The following is a 16,817-nucleotide window of genomic DNA, read 5'->3' on the forward strand; positions in this document are numbered from 1 at the left end:
CTTCTCATCTCTCCCTTGGCATCTCCATTTTAAACCTTGGCCAACAGGTGCCTATAGACATTGCCCCTGTTACTAACAGCTTGCTAAAAATCCTACTTAAAACAAAGCTGGTGGATCTCTGCTACCCAGGACCAGAATGCCTTAGTCTTATTTAACATAGACATTTTATGGGAGAGAAAAAAAAAAGATACAACTGGCTTATAAGACTCCTTTTTTTATTTTATGGGTTTCTTGAAAGTCTCTAAGGGACTAGTTATGGCAAATGATTACCATGCAAGTTACCATCAGAGTTACCATACCAGGGAAATTAAGGACACCAGGGAAACCCAGTCCAAGATGGAAAACTAACATCTTTGAGGCAGCTAAGAGCTTATCCATCATCAAAGAAGCACTTCTCCCAGGTGCAATCACAGTAGGTCACAAGGGTCAATGAGAGGCAAATCTGTCCACAGTTGTTAATCAAAGAGTAATAATAGCCCCTAGATTACTAGAAATGGTGACTCAGAACCCAAACAATTCCCTGGTGATGCTGGCTTGTGGGGAATTTGATTCAAAAGGACTGCCATCAGTGAAGCATGCCGAGAGGAGTCCTAGCTGGATAAAAAGTCACACAGCTCAAAAGTGTTGTGAGAGTGAGCACGTGTGAGTGTGGAGCATCCACCAGGGACTTCTGGTTCCCTATACCCAGTGGCATGCAGTTTCCAGTGAGACAGGATTATGGCTATGAATGTGACCCACCTTCACAAGAAAATAGAAAGTGGGAAACTCGCAGTTTAGGAAAAGTGGGTATTTCTAATACAAACCTATATTCAGACTATAATGCACAGAAAACATCTTTTCAAAAATAATACAACTTGGCTTTTTAATAAACAGTTCCAAAATTTTAATTAGAATTACATGCTATATGGGTATTTAGAGTTCTGTCCTGCTTATGATAACACAACATACTGGCAAATTGCCCAGCAACTAATATAAATTAACTTTATTTAAAAGAGCAAGAGATACCAAGTTGAGACCTATTTTTAATATGCTTAGAATATATATTGCAAACTATAAGAATCTGGTTAGATTTTCACAGAGGATTCTCAACAACTAGGGCACTAATGGTAAAGACCAGCCTGCCAAAGCAGGAGACGTAAGAGACACGGGTTTGACCTCTGGTTCAGGAAGATCCCCTGGAGAAGAGCATGGCAACTCGATCCAGTATTCCTGACTGGAGAATCCCATGGAAAGAGGAACCTGGAGGGCTGAGGTCCGGTGGGTTACAAAGAGTCGGACACGACTAAAATGACTTGGCACGCGCACAAATACACTAATACATTTGAATGTCTTTTATGATCACATACTATTCCAAGTGGTATAGATACAAGTTCTATCTGAGTTTGCACTCTACTAAAATGTGATTTGATAGCTACATGAAATAAGCCATTTCTAAATCATCTATGGATACAAAATACTTGGGAGCACAGACATGCTCATTGCTTTTAAATGTTGTCTATGACGGCTTTCTCACTCCAGCAGAATTCAGCAGTTGCAGTAGTAAAATGCTGATAACGTCTTTTTCTCCGACCTGATGCTACTGATGACTTGGTGGATGTATGTGATAATGGAATCAGAGCTGAATCTGAATTACTGTACCAACTCCAGCATTCTTTCTGGAGCTCATCTTAGAAGATCTCTTGCATTTATAGTTAAATTGTTCCTGCAAAGCTTACTATACAAACGGATGAACACTTGTTACTTGTTTACTGAGGAGTGTCTTTAAAAAGCAACAGCAGATCGGTTTCCCTGTAAGTGGTTTTCTTACCTGGTGATTCAGTACCATGTGGACCCCATGAGTTCGGATATCGGTGGAAAACTCCCCCAGGAAGTCGAGGATATCCTCAATTGTGGCCGCATAGGGAAGACCTCGAAGGCGTATACAGTCTCTAACGTTTGTAGGGGGCACAAACTGCTGAGGTAGTACTGGAATAATGGGAGGGGTTGGAAGTGGAATGAGAGGAGCCGAGGAGAATCGATTCAGCACCTGTGCTCGAAGCAAAACAGAAGTGATTTAGAGCTTTGCTACTGCAATGCTGCCTGCAGGCCAGGGCAGGCGTCCCTGGGGAACGACTAGAAATGCATCCTCTCAGCTCCACCCCGACCCAGTCCAGATGAGTCTTCAGTTTAACAAGATCCCTCGGTGATCAACCAGCATAATAAAGTTTGAGAAGCACTCATGCAGAAAGTCGTTCATGCTTTTCAGCTGGGAGAGCATGAACCCACTTTTATTAGAGGCATTGTGAGGTATACACCACATACAACACAAGGAACTTAGATTAAGGACTTATTGACCTGGACAAATGCATCACTATCTGCTTTGAGAAAGTACTCAAGTCTGCTGCTTTTCAGGACATATTGTTAAAATGTGGACTTACGGACAACCTATTAGATTTTATTTCATTAAATAGTGCTTCTCTCAATAGTATCTTCACATTCCACCTCCAAACTCAAGAAATATAAAGAAAACGACACAGTAAAGGAACCACAGGTCAAATAGTGACTCTCAATTATATTAAAATATGTCACATTTATAATGATATATAAAGCAGAATGCCTGGATCACATAAACCTGAAAAGAAAAATCCATTAGTGAAAATAAAAATCAATTTCCATGTGAATTTGAGACAGTGGCAAAAAAGAGGATCCTATCTTTTAAATTTACGGAATTCAGCTCTCTTGAGAATGGATAGAGGTCAGGTACATTTTGGAATGGAGAAAGAATTGCTCCCAGGCAAAATTCACGTTACATGGTTGTTGTCTACTTCTGTTGTAGTTTAGAGTACGCCTGTTAGTTGATAATACGAGCAGGTCCTTGTGCAAATGCCATGTGTGGAATCCCCAGGATTTCTGAACCATTTACCACTGTAACCTTTATCAGCTCATGTGGTGGTGGTCTATTCGCTAAGTCATTCCCGACTCTTGGGACCCCAAGGACTGTAGCCTACCAGGCTCCTCTGCCCATGAGATTCTCCAGGCAAGAATACTGGAGTGGGTTGCCATTTCCCTCTCCAGGGGATCTTCCCAACCCGGGAATCGAACCCAGGTCCCCTGCATTGCAGGCAGATTCTTTACCGACTGAGCTATGAGGGAAGGCCAACTAGTTAACAGCTCGTAACTAAAAATATAAGACAATCCATAAATTCCCCCCAAACTGCCCTAACTTCCTCACTCACAGCCTGTCCAATTGCTAGGTGAATAAGAGGTGACAACGATAAAAAGTAAACACAACACAGCCAAAGAGAAAGGAAGACTTTGAGAAAATACACAAATAATCCAGACACAGTACAAACATCAGGGGAAAGAACATGAATAGAAAACAAATGCAGTTATAAACAAACTTGGGACAGGAAATGATCTAGCACCTACAGTACCTGCCAAATAGAAGGTGAGTAAAAAGTTCCTGAGTTAAGTGATTATTAGTAACAAAGACAGCGGAAAGTCTAAGACTACTTCAGTGCTTATTAAATAAATTATTAGAGGTGGGAGGCAGGAAAGGGAAAACTCCCCCCTACACTCAAACCACCTACGGCAGAGTCATAGACACAGCGTACTCTACATCCAAGCCAATAAATACACAGCAGCCAAGGCTCTGGGGTAATACATTCTAGGGAATGATTTCCATGAAACAGGTCTTTTGAATTAAAGATCTAAAATAAAGATTTCACCCCCCACCTCTAGTTTGGGAAGGATGTTTTAAGCCTTAAGCATGCTCAGCATATTTTAGAGATTCAGAATTTATGATACTCACTTCCAACAAGTACAGAATTGTTTATACTACAAGTATGCTCATAGTTTAAGATTCAAGAGCACCAGTACAATAGAGCACAGAATAAATGTAGCATTTCATTTACATTTATTTGAGGCATAAAAATCAATCTGATATTATAGCAGGTGATGGTTCTATTTAACTTTGGAGAATTATTTTAAATCATTACAATGGGCTTTGCAGAAGCGAAACAAAATCATTCTAGGAACTCACTGAAATAACGGTAGAGTCAGTGTCTGAACTGCTTGCAAAAAAGACCAAAGAAAATCACTGAAATAACTATATCCTACGATCGAATCAAGTAGAGTAAGTTGAAGAGCCATGTGAAACAGTCTATAATGATCGCAGGTGGAAGCTAACTAATCCCTGAAGTGAAATGATCAGCTTGTAAGTCAAGAAGAACAGCTGAAAGGCTTGAGACCCTAGAGATGGTTTTATGCTTGGATCTTGGCATGTTTTCAGGAATTGACATCCGCGTCTCAAAAAGAGTGCTCAATTCTGAAAGGGATGAACAGCAGCAGGACAAAAGGTCACTTTGCACTCTCCCAGCAGTATGAAACTGATCAAGCCTTTGGGGAAATATATTTGGCAAGACATTAAAACCCTATATCCCTGTATCCAGTTCTAAAGAAATCAATCAGAAACTGACCGTTTTATTAGCATGTTAACCAAGAAATTTCTACTGATAGCAAAAAAAGAAAAAAAAAAAAAACCCCGGCACAGTAGACTTTCTAAATGAATTATATGCTACTGTTAGACATAGAATTAAAGATTGACTTTTTTTCTGTGTGTACATTAAGATAATAGTGGCTCTCATTTAGTTACAGATTAAGATTTTTTTCACGTGCTTATACTTTCTGTAATGTCCAAATTTTATTTCCAAGGTTTATTTTAGCACACTGTAGGATCAGAAATAACGAATAGGAACTATATTCAATATCTTGTAATACCTTATAATGGAAAAAATCTGAAAAAGAATATACATATATATATATAACTGAATTGCTTTGCTATATACCTAAAACATTGCAAACGAACTATATTTTAATTAAAAAATAAATTAGTTAAACAAAAAGAGGATAGAAATAACGCAAAGCCACCAACCTGCTGAACTTCAGCTGCTGTGCTCCTGAAGAGTTCGATGTATCTTTTACCCAACAGGTCTTTATGCTTCCTCAGTGCATTCTGGGCGTATTCCTCGCAAGCAAAGAGGACAAAAGCATCCCCCGTGGGCCTACCATCTGGGTAGGTAACAAAGAGGATGCCTTCCTTCCCCCCAGTGATGGGGCAATGCTGTCCAAAGAAGGCCACCACTTCATCAGCCGTGGCCGTGAAGGGGAGACCCCGCATGCGGACAATGACTTGGTTTTCCTTGGAGAGAAACTGGGCCACCTCATTGGATGTACCTGGGAACACCAACAGCAGGAGGCACAGGGAGAAACGGTTAAGACATCAACTCCACCAAAATTAAAATGGTGAGATCTTTGGCAATGTCCTGAATTTATAATTAAGACCTGCACTACCAAATGAATTCATAGTAATATCCCAGGAATCAGAACTCTCTTCCAACTAATTTGCAACTTCCACCCTACCATTTTCATAAAATACCTCTCTTAATTTAGGAAAGCAGCCATACAGTTAAATCATGGACTAACAATCACATTCTTGGAGGAAAAGCAACTAGTCATAATGGTTAAGGGCACAGATCCTGAAGCTCGAATGCCTGGGTGCAACTGTGGCTCTTTATCATTTTCCAGGCTGTGATCTCAGTCAAGTTTAATCTCTGTACCTCAGTTTGCTCATCTGTAAAATGGGAGTAAAATTACCTACCTCATAAATTATGAGAATAAGTGATTACATACAAAGCACTTAGTGATTTTTGTTATTATTTTCCTAATTACTTTTTATTAGGAAAGGTCCAAACATACTCAAGTAGAGAGGATAATGAATATATTTGCCAGCTAGTTTCAACATTTATCAATACTCTGCTGAACATGAAGCATTTTGTCCAGTGCTGCCTTGCAGCAAATACTCAAACACTCGGTCAACTTTGCCACCTGTGATGTACAATGTTATCTACCATGGAACCTCAAGACCGTAGCACTTCAAAATATACTTTATCCCCAGTGAATATCAAACATCGGAAACCCTATTAAACTTGAAGTTTTGAATTTGGAAGCCTTGGTTCATTTCAAGAAATAAGTGCAAGAAATATACCAGCAGATTGTATTAACAGAATGTTGTTACTACAAGTTTTACAGTTGTAAAGATTTTTATAAGAGATAAATAATAACATGATAATGAAGGGGTATAAAAGTTCTCTGTATTTAAGTGAAAGCCACCTTGGCATATTTTGGCAATATGTGTCAAAAACGCCTTAAGATGTCCATATTCTTTGATCTAGTTATCTCGTTTTTAGGAATTTATCCTAATGAGTGGCACATACAGAGATACAAAAGTATTCACTGCAACATATAGAGTGAAAAGTTGGGCAATTGGAGCTTGTTTCCAACACGATTGTTTTTATAAAAAATTATGGTAAATTGCATGTGTGTGCTAAAGTGAAAGTGAAGTCGCTCGGTCGTGTCCAACTCGTAGCGACCCCATGGACTGCAGCCTACCAGGCTTCTCTGTCCATGAGATTTTCTGGGCAAGAGTACTGGAGTTGGTTGCCATTTCCTTCTCCAGGGGACCTTCCTGACCCAGGGATTGAACCCTCATCTCGTGCCTCTTCTTATTGGCAGGTGGATTCTTTACCACTAGCGCCACCTGGGAAGCCCAGCAATGAGCACTGAGGAAAATTGAGATATTTAAGAAGATATTCACAATATACTAAAAGGAGAAAGGAAATTAAAGCAGAGGAAAGAAAAACATCTGTTGGACAAACCACAGTTGACATTTTTTTATGCATCTGTTAAAGTTACAAATCACTCTAGAATTAGATAAAGACTTCCTATTCCTACTTCTTTTTGACCATACTACTTCAAACATCACACATTCTAAAACACTAGAAGCCAGAAAGCTACCATGTTCCTGGCCACTAATGAGTTATGAAGTTGAGAGAAAAATTAGAAGCAGATATGCAACGATTCCAGGTATTTAGGTATGGCCGTTATGGCTGTTTGAAAGTTTTCAGACTATTTAATTTCTTTCATCAACTACTCTTTCCCTTTATACATGACTTTACATGCACCCTTTGGCCTTTGTATACAAGTATCTTTAATTGCTATTTAACTACAGTTGGTTGACTTAAGCCTTAGGACAAGTGTTACACAGTACACGACCTGATACCACTAGATAGTTCTTCCTCCTATCGAAAGAATAAAAGTCAATTCCTATGTTTCATTGGGAGTAAAAAAACAATCATGAGTGTATTTATCTGCCTTTGGTATAGAAGTAAAATTTTAGATCCTTCTCAATATAGCCACATTGTATGGAAGGTACTCACCGCCAGCAATTTTAAGAAAATCTTCACCGGTTGCTTTGTAAACCTAAGGAAAGACAAAGGGAAATGAAATGCAGTTTCTGAGCCTTCTGATGTGCACCCTCGTGCAGGACGCCAGGCTTGTCAGGACGTCGCCGGTCAGGCCGAGCACCTACCTCGATGTACCGGCTCCCCATGTGATGCTTGTGTCTCTGCAGAGCTAGGTCTCTGTGCTCCTCGCTCACAAACCTAACCAGGGCTTCTCCGTTCCTCCGCCCCTGGGCATTCAGACAAAGTGCGGCACCGCCCCTTTGAAAAATAACCAAACAGAAAACAATGGGGGAGACAAATAACAGTAAGGAGGAAAAAAATGACACAACATCTATGTATCCCCTTTGGGACTATTAAGTCAAATAGAGATTAAGGAAAACCAACTTGGCAATGTTGAGTCCTTTGAAGAATCTTGCAATATCTTGATCTGAAGACTGCCATGGTAAACCTCGCGCCCTGACCACCGTGTTGTCATCGATAAGTTCCATCTTGCTGCTGTGGATCAAGCAAAACTTCAGCTTATGTGATTAATGCTAGGCAGTCTGACCTGTTACCCCCTCCTAAGACAACTGGCCTATTTGCACTTGAGCTATTCTTCATTTGGAGTTCAGACAGACTTGTCATGCTGCCCAGTGTACTTCGTAACTTCAAAAATTCTGTGGGTATATAGTTCAAAGTATTCTTTAGGGGGTAACTAACTATACAAAGGCAATTGCCTATGCAAGTTCAGCACAGCTTGCTCACCCAGCAAACCACCTATCAGCTAAGCTGCTGCTTCCTTGCTCTCACAAGAACCCAAGATCAATTCATAGGAAGAAAAATCCTCCCATCAGCCTGATGGCCTGTAAGTTCCTAGAGCTGAGAAGGGTAGGTTTAAACTCATTCTCTGATCTGGCCAGTACATCAGTGGGGTTTAGATCCAGCTTGACCGCAAAAACTTAAGATTCCCATAAAGCTGGTAATTAACCCACATCAGGAATGCGTGCACGTGGTCAGAAGTCTGCCATTAAAATATCTCCCCTATCAAACAGGGAGGCATCACAGAGTGTTTATGGAAATGCTTGGGAGTTCCCACACCTTAATGAGTCATTTGTAAATCACCTATTCTATATTTTGACATCTTTTGATGTTCTATTCCTCCCATATTTTTATTTTCAGTACTCTGAGGACATTTTCTTAATGAGTCACTTTTCCCACAACTAAACAGGCCTCAGTGTCTCTCTAATGGGCAAAGATGTCAGAAGTTTCTGTTCACTTCAGGCACCAAGTAATCTCATGCAAGCCACTGCAGTGATGTACAAACACGTCTACCTGTGATCACAAACAGAGATACTACCATCTCATACTTCTCCCCAGTTATTTCCCGTGCTTCAAAGTAGGACCTGATAGAACATACTTAAAATTATCTCCGTAAAAACCTTGTGAACTCTTTTAGGCCCTGTGATTTTTCCCCCTTGGAAGTTTTCCAGGGAGGATGGACAGTTCAGAGAGGCTAAAATCAAAATCACAGATAGGAACACAAGATGTCCCTAAGGTCATAGTGACTAAGGATACAAATATTTCATTAAATGTTAATTCCAACATCCAAGCTCACTTTAAATCACAATCTCCCTTAATGAATGACGTACTAGTAAAAAAATGGATAGCCAAAAGGGTCAGTAAAGTCACTAAAATATAAGGGGAGTTAAATACCACAATATGAATAAAAACACATAGAAAGACTCAAATGGAGTAGTATGCAAGTACTTACCAAGTGCCACTTTCAAATTTGTAATTTACTCTCTCTGGATCTGAAAACCTGTGATCTAAAATGAGAACATACAAGTCATCCTTTTAGCTGGAAAGAAAGCTGTGAGTGTGTGTGGGTGTGGGTATGGGTGGGGTGGGGCAGAACGGGACTCAGCAGCTTAGGTGACGGAAAGTGGATGGGACCAGATTCTAGGTCCCCACTGTTATAACACCAGTACTTACTGTAAGGGTCTGAAATCATTGCCAAGATTATATTTCCCATATCTTCAACGTGAGATGCTCCATACCGGGAGGCTGAACTATTCTTCTCAAAATTTAAACCTGGGAAATTAAGTTGAGGAAATATTTTGGGGAGGTAAAATGAGCTTGCTTTTAACCCCAAGTTAAACTGTCATGGAGCCAAGAAGAAGTCAAGTAAAATGCATCTAGACTGAAAATTCTTTGAACTCTCAGAACAGTTGCTTCCCATCAGTCTGGATTTTACCCACAGTTCCTGAAGTATCCAATTGCCCCTTTGGACTAAGATGGCCAAATCAATCCTGTCCTGAGGAATAATACCAGGAATAAAATGTTTATTGAGGGGTAGCAAATGCATGAATAATGAGCACTTTACTGTCAAACCATGAAGTATACAGCGAAATTAACAGAATCCCTACCTTACCTTCATAGCACACGCAGGCAATGACCATGCTGACCTAAAGATATAGTTATATCTACCAAAATCACAAGGTATTAAATGGCTTTAAGCCTAACGTTCAAAAACTTTTTGGAATAGATAACATTGTATCTCTGATATTATTTTTATCCTGAACTCCTTTTTACAAGATTTTTGGAGTCCCATAACCCAGTTATCTTGGATGGCAACAAATGCTTGTCTTTTCAGAGTAGATGTATAGAAACAACTCAAGTACTCAGGGCCAAGAGTGACCAATGTGACTTCTGATCAAGTGAGTACACTGTCTGGATAAGCCAGAAAACATGGCTTTTAAGAAACGCTGGGCTCAAGTTGTGTTGAGGGTGCAACCAAAAGAGGTTTCTGCCAGGTTTTATCAATTTGCAGTCTAAAGCATGTGACTTTGTCAAAATAGTCACCTTAGAAAGCCAACAGTCATTAAAATGGTTCATTTCTTTATTTTCAAGCTTCAGTGCTATAGTCACTTTGTCATAAATTCATTTTGTTATAAGTTTTATAGTGTAGTACAATGCACATAACAAATAATACAATAGGACTACCTTTTCTTGAGTTTAAAATGTAAACAGCCATTTGCATGGTGGTTGTTAAAATGTTTGCCTCATTTTATAAAAATGTTTTGTGATTGGTATTTTGTAATATGGGTAAAAAAATGAAGACAAATATTAATAAAAGTAGGTAACATTTAACTGCAAATAAAGAGGATACAACGTAAAAACAACTCAGAGATCTCCCCACCAAGAATTACAGCCAGTCTTCTGAATGAGTAATATTCTTTTCTATTCTCAATTCAAAATCCCTTTCTATTTCATACCCATTGGCTTCCTCTCTCCCTTCTCCAATAAACAGACATTGCATTGCTTTCCCCCACGCTAGGCAAATTTATTTTTCTGTTGTCCTTCAACCAGTTCCATTTCTCTGTAGTTAAATATACTACACGTAGAAAGGCAGCCATATGTTCCTTGGCAAATTACTTAACCCCACTAAACTTTATGCTATTTGTAAAACCAAAGCTGTGATCATCTTTACCTTCCTGGACTTTTGTGAAGATTAAATGAGATAAAACAAGCTGAGGACACAAAGCAGGCATTTAATACTTGAAGCTCCCTGCTTTTCGGTGACCAACTTTCATAACCCATGATAAGGACACTTTAAGAGGGTCACATTTATGACTAAAAAAAATCTGAGCTCACCAGATGCCTATTTGCATACTCATAGGATAATCATCAAGCTAAAATGGTGGATAATTTCTGCATTCCCCCTGTAGCCTCACCCTTTACATTAATCACCAAGTGAAGAAATAAATGTGCTGCCCACTGAGGGATTAGAAAATCAATCCCAGGAGATGTTCAAGCAACCGAGTAATGACCGCTGACCGGGGTCATTAAAATGATTGTCCTTGGTCAATCTATGACAAAGGAGGCAAGACTACACGATGTTGGAAACAGTCTCTTCAACAGATGGTGCTGGGAAAACTGGACAACTACTTGTAAAAAAAAAAAAAAAAATGAAATTATATCATTCTTTGACACGATACACAAAAAGAAGCCCAAAATGGATTAATGACCTAAATATAAGACTAGACACAATAAAACTCTTAGAGGAAAACATTGGCAGAACACTTTCTGACATAAACTGCAGCAGTATCTTTTTAGAACCCATCTACCAGAATAATGAAAATAAAAACAAAAGTAAACAAATGGGACCTGCTGCTGCTAAGTCGCTTCAGTCGTGTCCGACCCCCTAGACGGCAGCCCACCAGGCTCCCCCGTCCCTGGGATTCTCCAGGCAAGAACACTGGAGTGGGTTGCCATTTCCTTCTCCAATGCATGAAAGTGAAAAGTGAAAGGGAAGTTGCTCAGTCGTGTCTGACTCTTCGCAACCCCATAGACTGCAGCCCACCAGGCTCCTCCGTCCATGGGATTTTCCAGGCAAGAGTACTGGAGTGGGGTGCCATTGCCTTCTCCGCAAATGGGACCTACTTCAACTCAAAAGCTTTTGCACAGCAAAAGAAACAACAAATCAAAAAGACAACCCACAGACTGGGAGAAAATATTTGCAAATGAAATGACTGTCAACAGATTAGTTTCCAAAATTTACAAACAGCTCATGATGCTTAACAACATCAAAACAAACAAGTCAATCAACAAATGGGCAGAAGACCTAAATAGACATTTCACCAAAGGAAACATACAGATGGCCAAGAGACACATGAAAGATGTTCAACGTCACTAATGATTGGAGAAATGTGAATCAAAACTACAATGAGATATCACCTCACACCAGCTAGAATGGGTATCATCAAAAAAAATCCAGAAACAATAAATGCTGGAGAGGGCGGAGACAGAAGAACCCTCCTACACTGTTGGTGGGAATGTAAATTGATACAGTCACTATGGAGAACAGTAGGGAGACTCCTTAAAAAACTAAGAAACAGTGCTACCATGTGACCCTGCAATCCCACAACTGGGCATATGTTCGTGCTTCTGCGTGCTCAGCCTGACTCTGTGTGACCCTATGGATTGTAGCCTCCCAGGCTCCTCTGTCCCTGGGATCCTCCCGGCGAGAATACTGGAGTGGGTTGCCATGCCTTTCTGCAGGGGATCTCCCCAACCGAGGGATCAAACCCGAGTCTGTCTCCTGCATTGGCAGGCGGGTTCTTTACCACCAGCACCACCCGGGAAGAATGTGCAGAACGTGCCAAAACAGAACGTGCTCAGTCGAAACGCTGAGCATGTATATTCGAAGAAAAACATGATCTGAAAGGATACATGAGCCCCAATGCTCACTGCAGCACTGCTGACAACAGCAACCTGATGGCGTGGAAGCAGCCTAAATGTTCCTTAACAGAGGAAGGGATAAGGAGGATGTGGTACATATACACAATATCACTCAGCCGTTAAAAAGAATGAAATAATGCCATTTGCAGCAACATGGATGGGCCTAAAGACTGTCATACTGAATGAAGTCAGAGGAAGGAGAAATACTGTGTGATATCCCTTATATGCAGAATCTAAACAGAAACGATACAAATGAACTTACCAAACAGAAAAGACTCACACACTTAAGAGAATGAACTTAATAGTTCCCTGGACACACTACTATATTTTAAGTGGATAACCAACAAGGACCTACTGTATAGCATAGGGAACTCTGCTCCATGTTATGTGGAAGCTGGATGGGAGGGCAGTTTGGGGAAGAATGGATCCATGTATATGTATGACTGAGTCCCTTCCCTGCTACCTGAAACTATCATAACATTGTCTATGCCCCAATACAAAATAAGAAGCTTTTAAAAAAATGATCATCATTGGAAGACTGTACTGTATTTATGAATTCAGGGCCATTTTCAAAGAATGTAATGACAGGACAGAAAAACTAGAGCCAAAAGATGAAGATGCTTTAGGAAGACAACTGCCCTAAGTTTTCTGGGGAGATGGGAGGGACTTTAAGGGCCTTCACAGAACTAAGAGCTGTGACTAGCCATAATGTATCATGTAAACTATGCCACCAATCGTCTAGAACCCTGCAATTCTTATAACACTTTCCCTGTTGTAAGGGCCTACAATGAAGTAAAGAGAAGGATATCCAAGAAACAGAGACCAATCCCATCCATCATAAAGGCAAGGTTTCTTAACCTCAGCATCAGTGGCATGTAGGGCAGATAAATCTTTGTTGGGAGTGGGGGTGGTGGCTTGTGTACTACAGGATTTTTAGTACCATGCTAACCTCTACCTACTACTAGTTTTAACAATTAAAAACGTCTCCTCCCACCCCCAAAAAAAGTCTCCAGATCTTTGCCAAGTGTCCCCAAGCAGGCAAAATCTAGCCCAGGTTGAGAAACACCATTAAAAGCTAACAGCTCCAAAGAGTGGCAACTTAACCCCTTACTACAGATTCAGAGAAAAGTTTTATATGTAGATCATTATTGGACAGAAAGTTTGAAGATATCTGACCAAGGAAACACTGCATAAGGCAATTTGATGCTTTGGCAAAACTCCGATCAGGAGAGACACATAGACACACACCCTACACCTTAAGGAACATGGATGAAAACACAGCATAAGGCAACCCTTGACCCTCACTCAATTTTTGGGCAGCCCAGAGAAAAGTATGGCTTTCCTGTTTTTAAAAGGATTGTAAAGAATGAATGAGAAGCGATTGTATGTGGCCTGCAAAATCTAAAACATTGATTCTCTAGCCCTATAGTGAATAGGATTGCTAACTTCTGATTTGGAAGAATAAAATTGCCAAAAATAGAGAATGCTACAGAAATATTTGCCACATTGTAACTTTCTATCCCAAAATAGAATCTTGGGGGGAACTTAAACTTTGAAGGAACTGGATGGGGAGAGTATGCTCCATTCAAACCAGTTTTTTCTCTTCTGTAAATGACAAGAGGCATAAGCCTTCTCACCTCTGCTCAGGTAACTCCCCTATAAAATCCTCTTATCTTCATAATCCCTTAACCAAATTAGACCATGGGTCACTCCCACTCAGCACCAAAGCCTCCCCTAACTGCCTGAGGTCACAACCATCAATCTGCGTTGATGAGATACTATTTCTATACAATATTAATATGACTCTCGTCAACTCTACTTTGCATTTCCTGAGCACAGGTTCCCTTTCCTCTGATCTCTTTCCATCTACCACAGCACCTATTAACTCAGATTCTACTGACATAAATGGTGATATTTATTACACACCATTCTGTGCCAAACACTATTTCCTCCTATACTATGCAGTAGTCCTGCCAGGTGGATAACAGTGAAATCAAACAGATGAAGAACCTCTGATGGAGAGAAGGTGTGTAACTCACTCAAGTTCCCCGGCTGGTAGGTAATGGAGCTGGAATTATCATACAGTTCTGATCCGACTATGTGTATGCAATTCGCCGCCCCGAGATAAGCAGCTCTGTTTGTTCTGAGCAACCGTTTGTGAGAAGCTTTCTAAATGTATACACGACACGTGTACGTATGGCTGAGTCCCTTCACTGTCCACCTGAAACTACCACAACACTGTTGATTGGCTATACTCCAATACGAAATTAAAAGTTTAAAATGTGAAAACCAATGAACAGAAAAGAGGACCAAGTGACTAAACTCTCTAGCATGCGTCATGATCCCGTCTGAACTACAGTCTGAACCTGAGAATACTCGGATTACATGTTAAGCAGACATCCTCTCCGTTGTACTCAAGCCAAGAAGGCATTCTATCTAGTTTAACTCTAAAACCAACCTATGGAAACTACTTTTGGAATAATGCATGTAATAAAATAATAATTAGCACATAAATATATGAAAGCCAAGTGAAAAAGATGGATCAGAAGTAACAACGTGAAGTACCCTGTTTGTGTAGAATGGATCTGCACCTGAAGAATTATTTTACTGAACTCAACTTTTTGAATTAAGACTCTGTTGTAGACATTTGGCTAACCTGGTTCCACATAACAGGTCCCAACATGTTTCCCTTCAAGTCATCACACACCAGTAAGATCAGCAGCTCTGAGCTCCTAGCAACTTTTAAAAGTCACCCAACCTCCTGCATGCCCAAACCACCCATCACCCACACCACTCTCTTCGGAAGATGCATTCAGTTTTGAGTAATTCTTACCGGAATGTAACATGAACAACACATAGAGGAGAGTTTAGTACCGATTCTTTCTCCTATCAATTCATAATTATATACTGAATGACCTGCTACGCGCCTGATCTTGAGGGAAGGAAAGATGAGCCTGTGTCTCCTGATTTATGGTTTGTCCTGCAACTTAGTCATTCTGCCCTCGAGGCGGCCACAACAGCACCAACAGGCTGGGCCAGCTCTACAGATGAGACACGCCGTGAGGAAACGCAGAAGGTAAAGCCAGACATGTGGGAACAAAACGAGCGTTCCAGGCTGCAACTGAGCTAAGGGCTGCATTTACACAGGGCTCGGACACGGCCGGAGGCCTCGTTGGTAGTTGAACAGAGGGTGCCACGTCGGTGAAACAGATTTCAGGACTTAACCCATGCTTATACTCTCTGAAGGCAGAATTTAGAGAGAAATTTTTCAGAACACATCAGTATCAACTGATCCATTCAAAAGAAGTTCCCTTTTCTCACGGCCTGAAAAGCGACACGTTTCACTTCAGAACACTCAATTTTCCCTGGTAAACAGCATCTTTTTAAAACTAGTTTAAAACAAGTTTTTAGTTTCGAGGAGAAAGCACACATATAAAACAAAGGCATTGTGGAGCAACTAAATTTAAACTATGTTAAAATTGTATCACAATTGAAAATTCCAACTCAAAGCCATTTTTCATTGCCATTAAACAGCAGCCCCCCACCTCTCACCAAAGACAAGTTTGCTTTTTCCCTTCTACTGTTTCCTTTTTTATAGTCTAACACGGCTGCCTATATTGCCAGACAGACATTTTTCAATAAAATTCCTGTGCTAAAGGAACAAAGGAATAGCAAGCATAAAAGACCACACCAAAAAGTTGAAACAATGCTCCAAATAAGAACAGAATTTCCTACAATTATGTGAAGGAAAAAAGGGGAAGTGATAAATTACCCTTATATGAGTTGCATAATTCAAAAAACAGGTTCTAGGGAATTCTCTGGCAATCCAGTGGACAGGACTCCGTGCTTCCACTGCAGGGGGCACAGTTCGATCCCCAGTCAGGGAACTAAGATCCCTCAAGCTACGCTGAGTGGCCAAAAATAAAATAAAAAAATGAAACAGGTTGTATACATAATCTGCTATATTTTAAAGTAAGCTTTGAAAGAATCAAATAAGAATGCCACTATAAAAGAATGTAACTAAGATTCAAAGCAGCAAAAACTTTTTTTATAATAAATGCGGGGGAACATATATCCGTAGTTTGAACTTTTCTGCAGAAGCCTACACTTTCTAAGAGGGAGGGAAAAATGAGATTCATCCTAACAACTACTACTTCAGGAGGTATTATTAACAAAAGCACAGAACTGACAAGTCAATTATACCTCCGAAGAAATAAGCTGGAAGTGGGGGCCAATGCAAAATAAAACTTTCTACCTTAGAAAAAGATATTTATATGGGATAAACAAATTAGGAAAGAGAGACTGCATGATAAT

At 40.2% G+C, this 16,817-nt stretch overlaps 1 protein-coding gene across 4 annotated transcripts in view; it reads right to left on the reverse strand.

The window, feature by feature from the left end:
• The window catches only part of ESRP1 (epithelial splicing regulatory protein 1), a 56,934-nt gene that overhangs the window by 28,737 nt on the left and 11,380 nt on the right, over positions 1-16,817 (reverse strand). For all 4 annotated transcript variants that reach the window (XM_061123761.1, XM_061123758.1, XM_061123760.1 and 1 more), the window contains exons 5-11: positions 9,255-9,353; positions 9,034-9,088; positions 7,668-7,778; positions 7,409-7,541; positions 7,257-7,299; positions 4,913-5,214; positions 1,808-2,026 (exon numbers count right to left, since the gene is read on the reverse strand). In XM_061123761.1, coding sequence (XP_060979744.1) covers positions 1,808-2,026; positions 4,913-5,214; positions 7,257-7,299; positions 7,409-7,541; positions 7,668-7,778; positions 9,034-9,088; positions 9,255-9,353 — 962 coding nt within the window. The remainder of the gene's footprint in view (positions 1-1,807; positions 2,027-4,912; positions 5,215-7,256; positions 7,300-7,408; positions 7,542-7,667; positions 7,779-9,033; positions 9,089-9,254; positions 9,354-16,817) is intronic.

Source organism: Dama dama, chromosome 21 (genome assembly GCF_033118175.1).
Source record: "Dama dama isolate Ldn47 chromosome 21, ASM3311817v1, whole genome shotgun sequence".
In the NCBI taxonomy this organism is placed as follows: domain Eukaryota; kingdom Metazoa; phylum Chordata; class Mammalia; order Artiodactyla; family Cervidae; genus Dama; species Dama dama.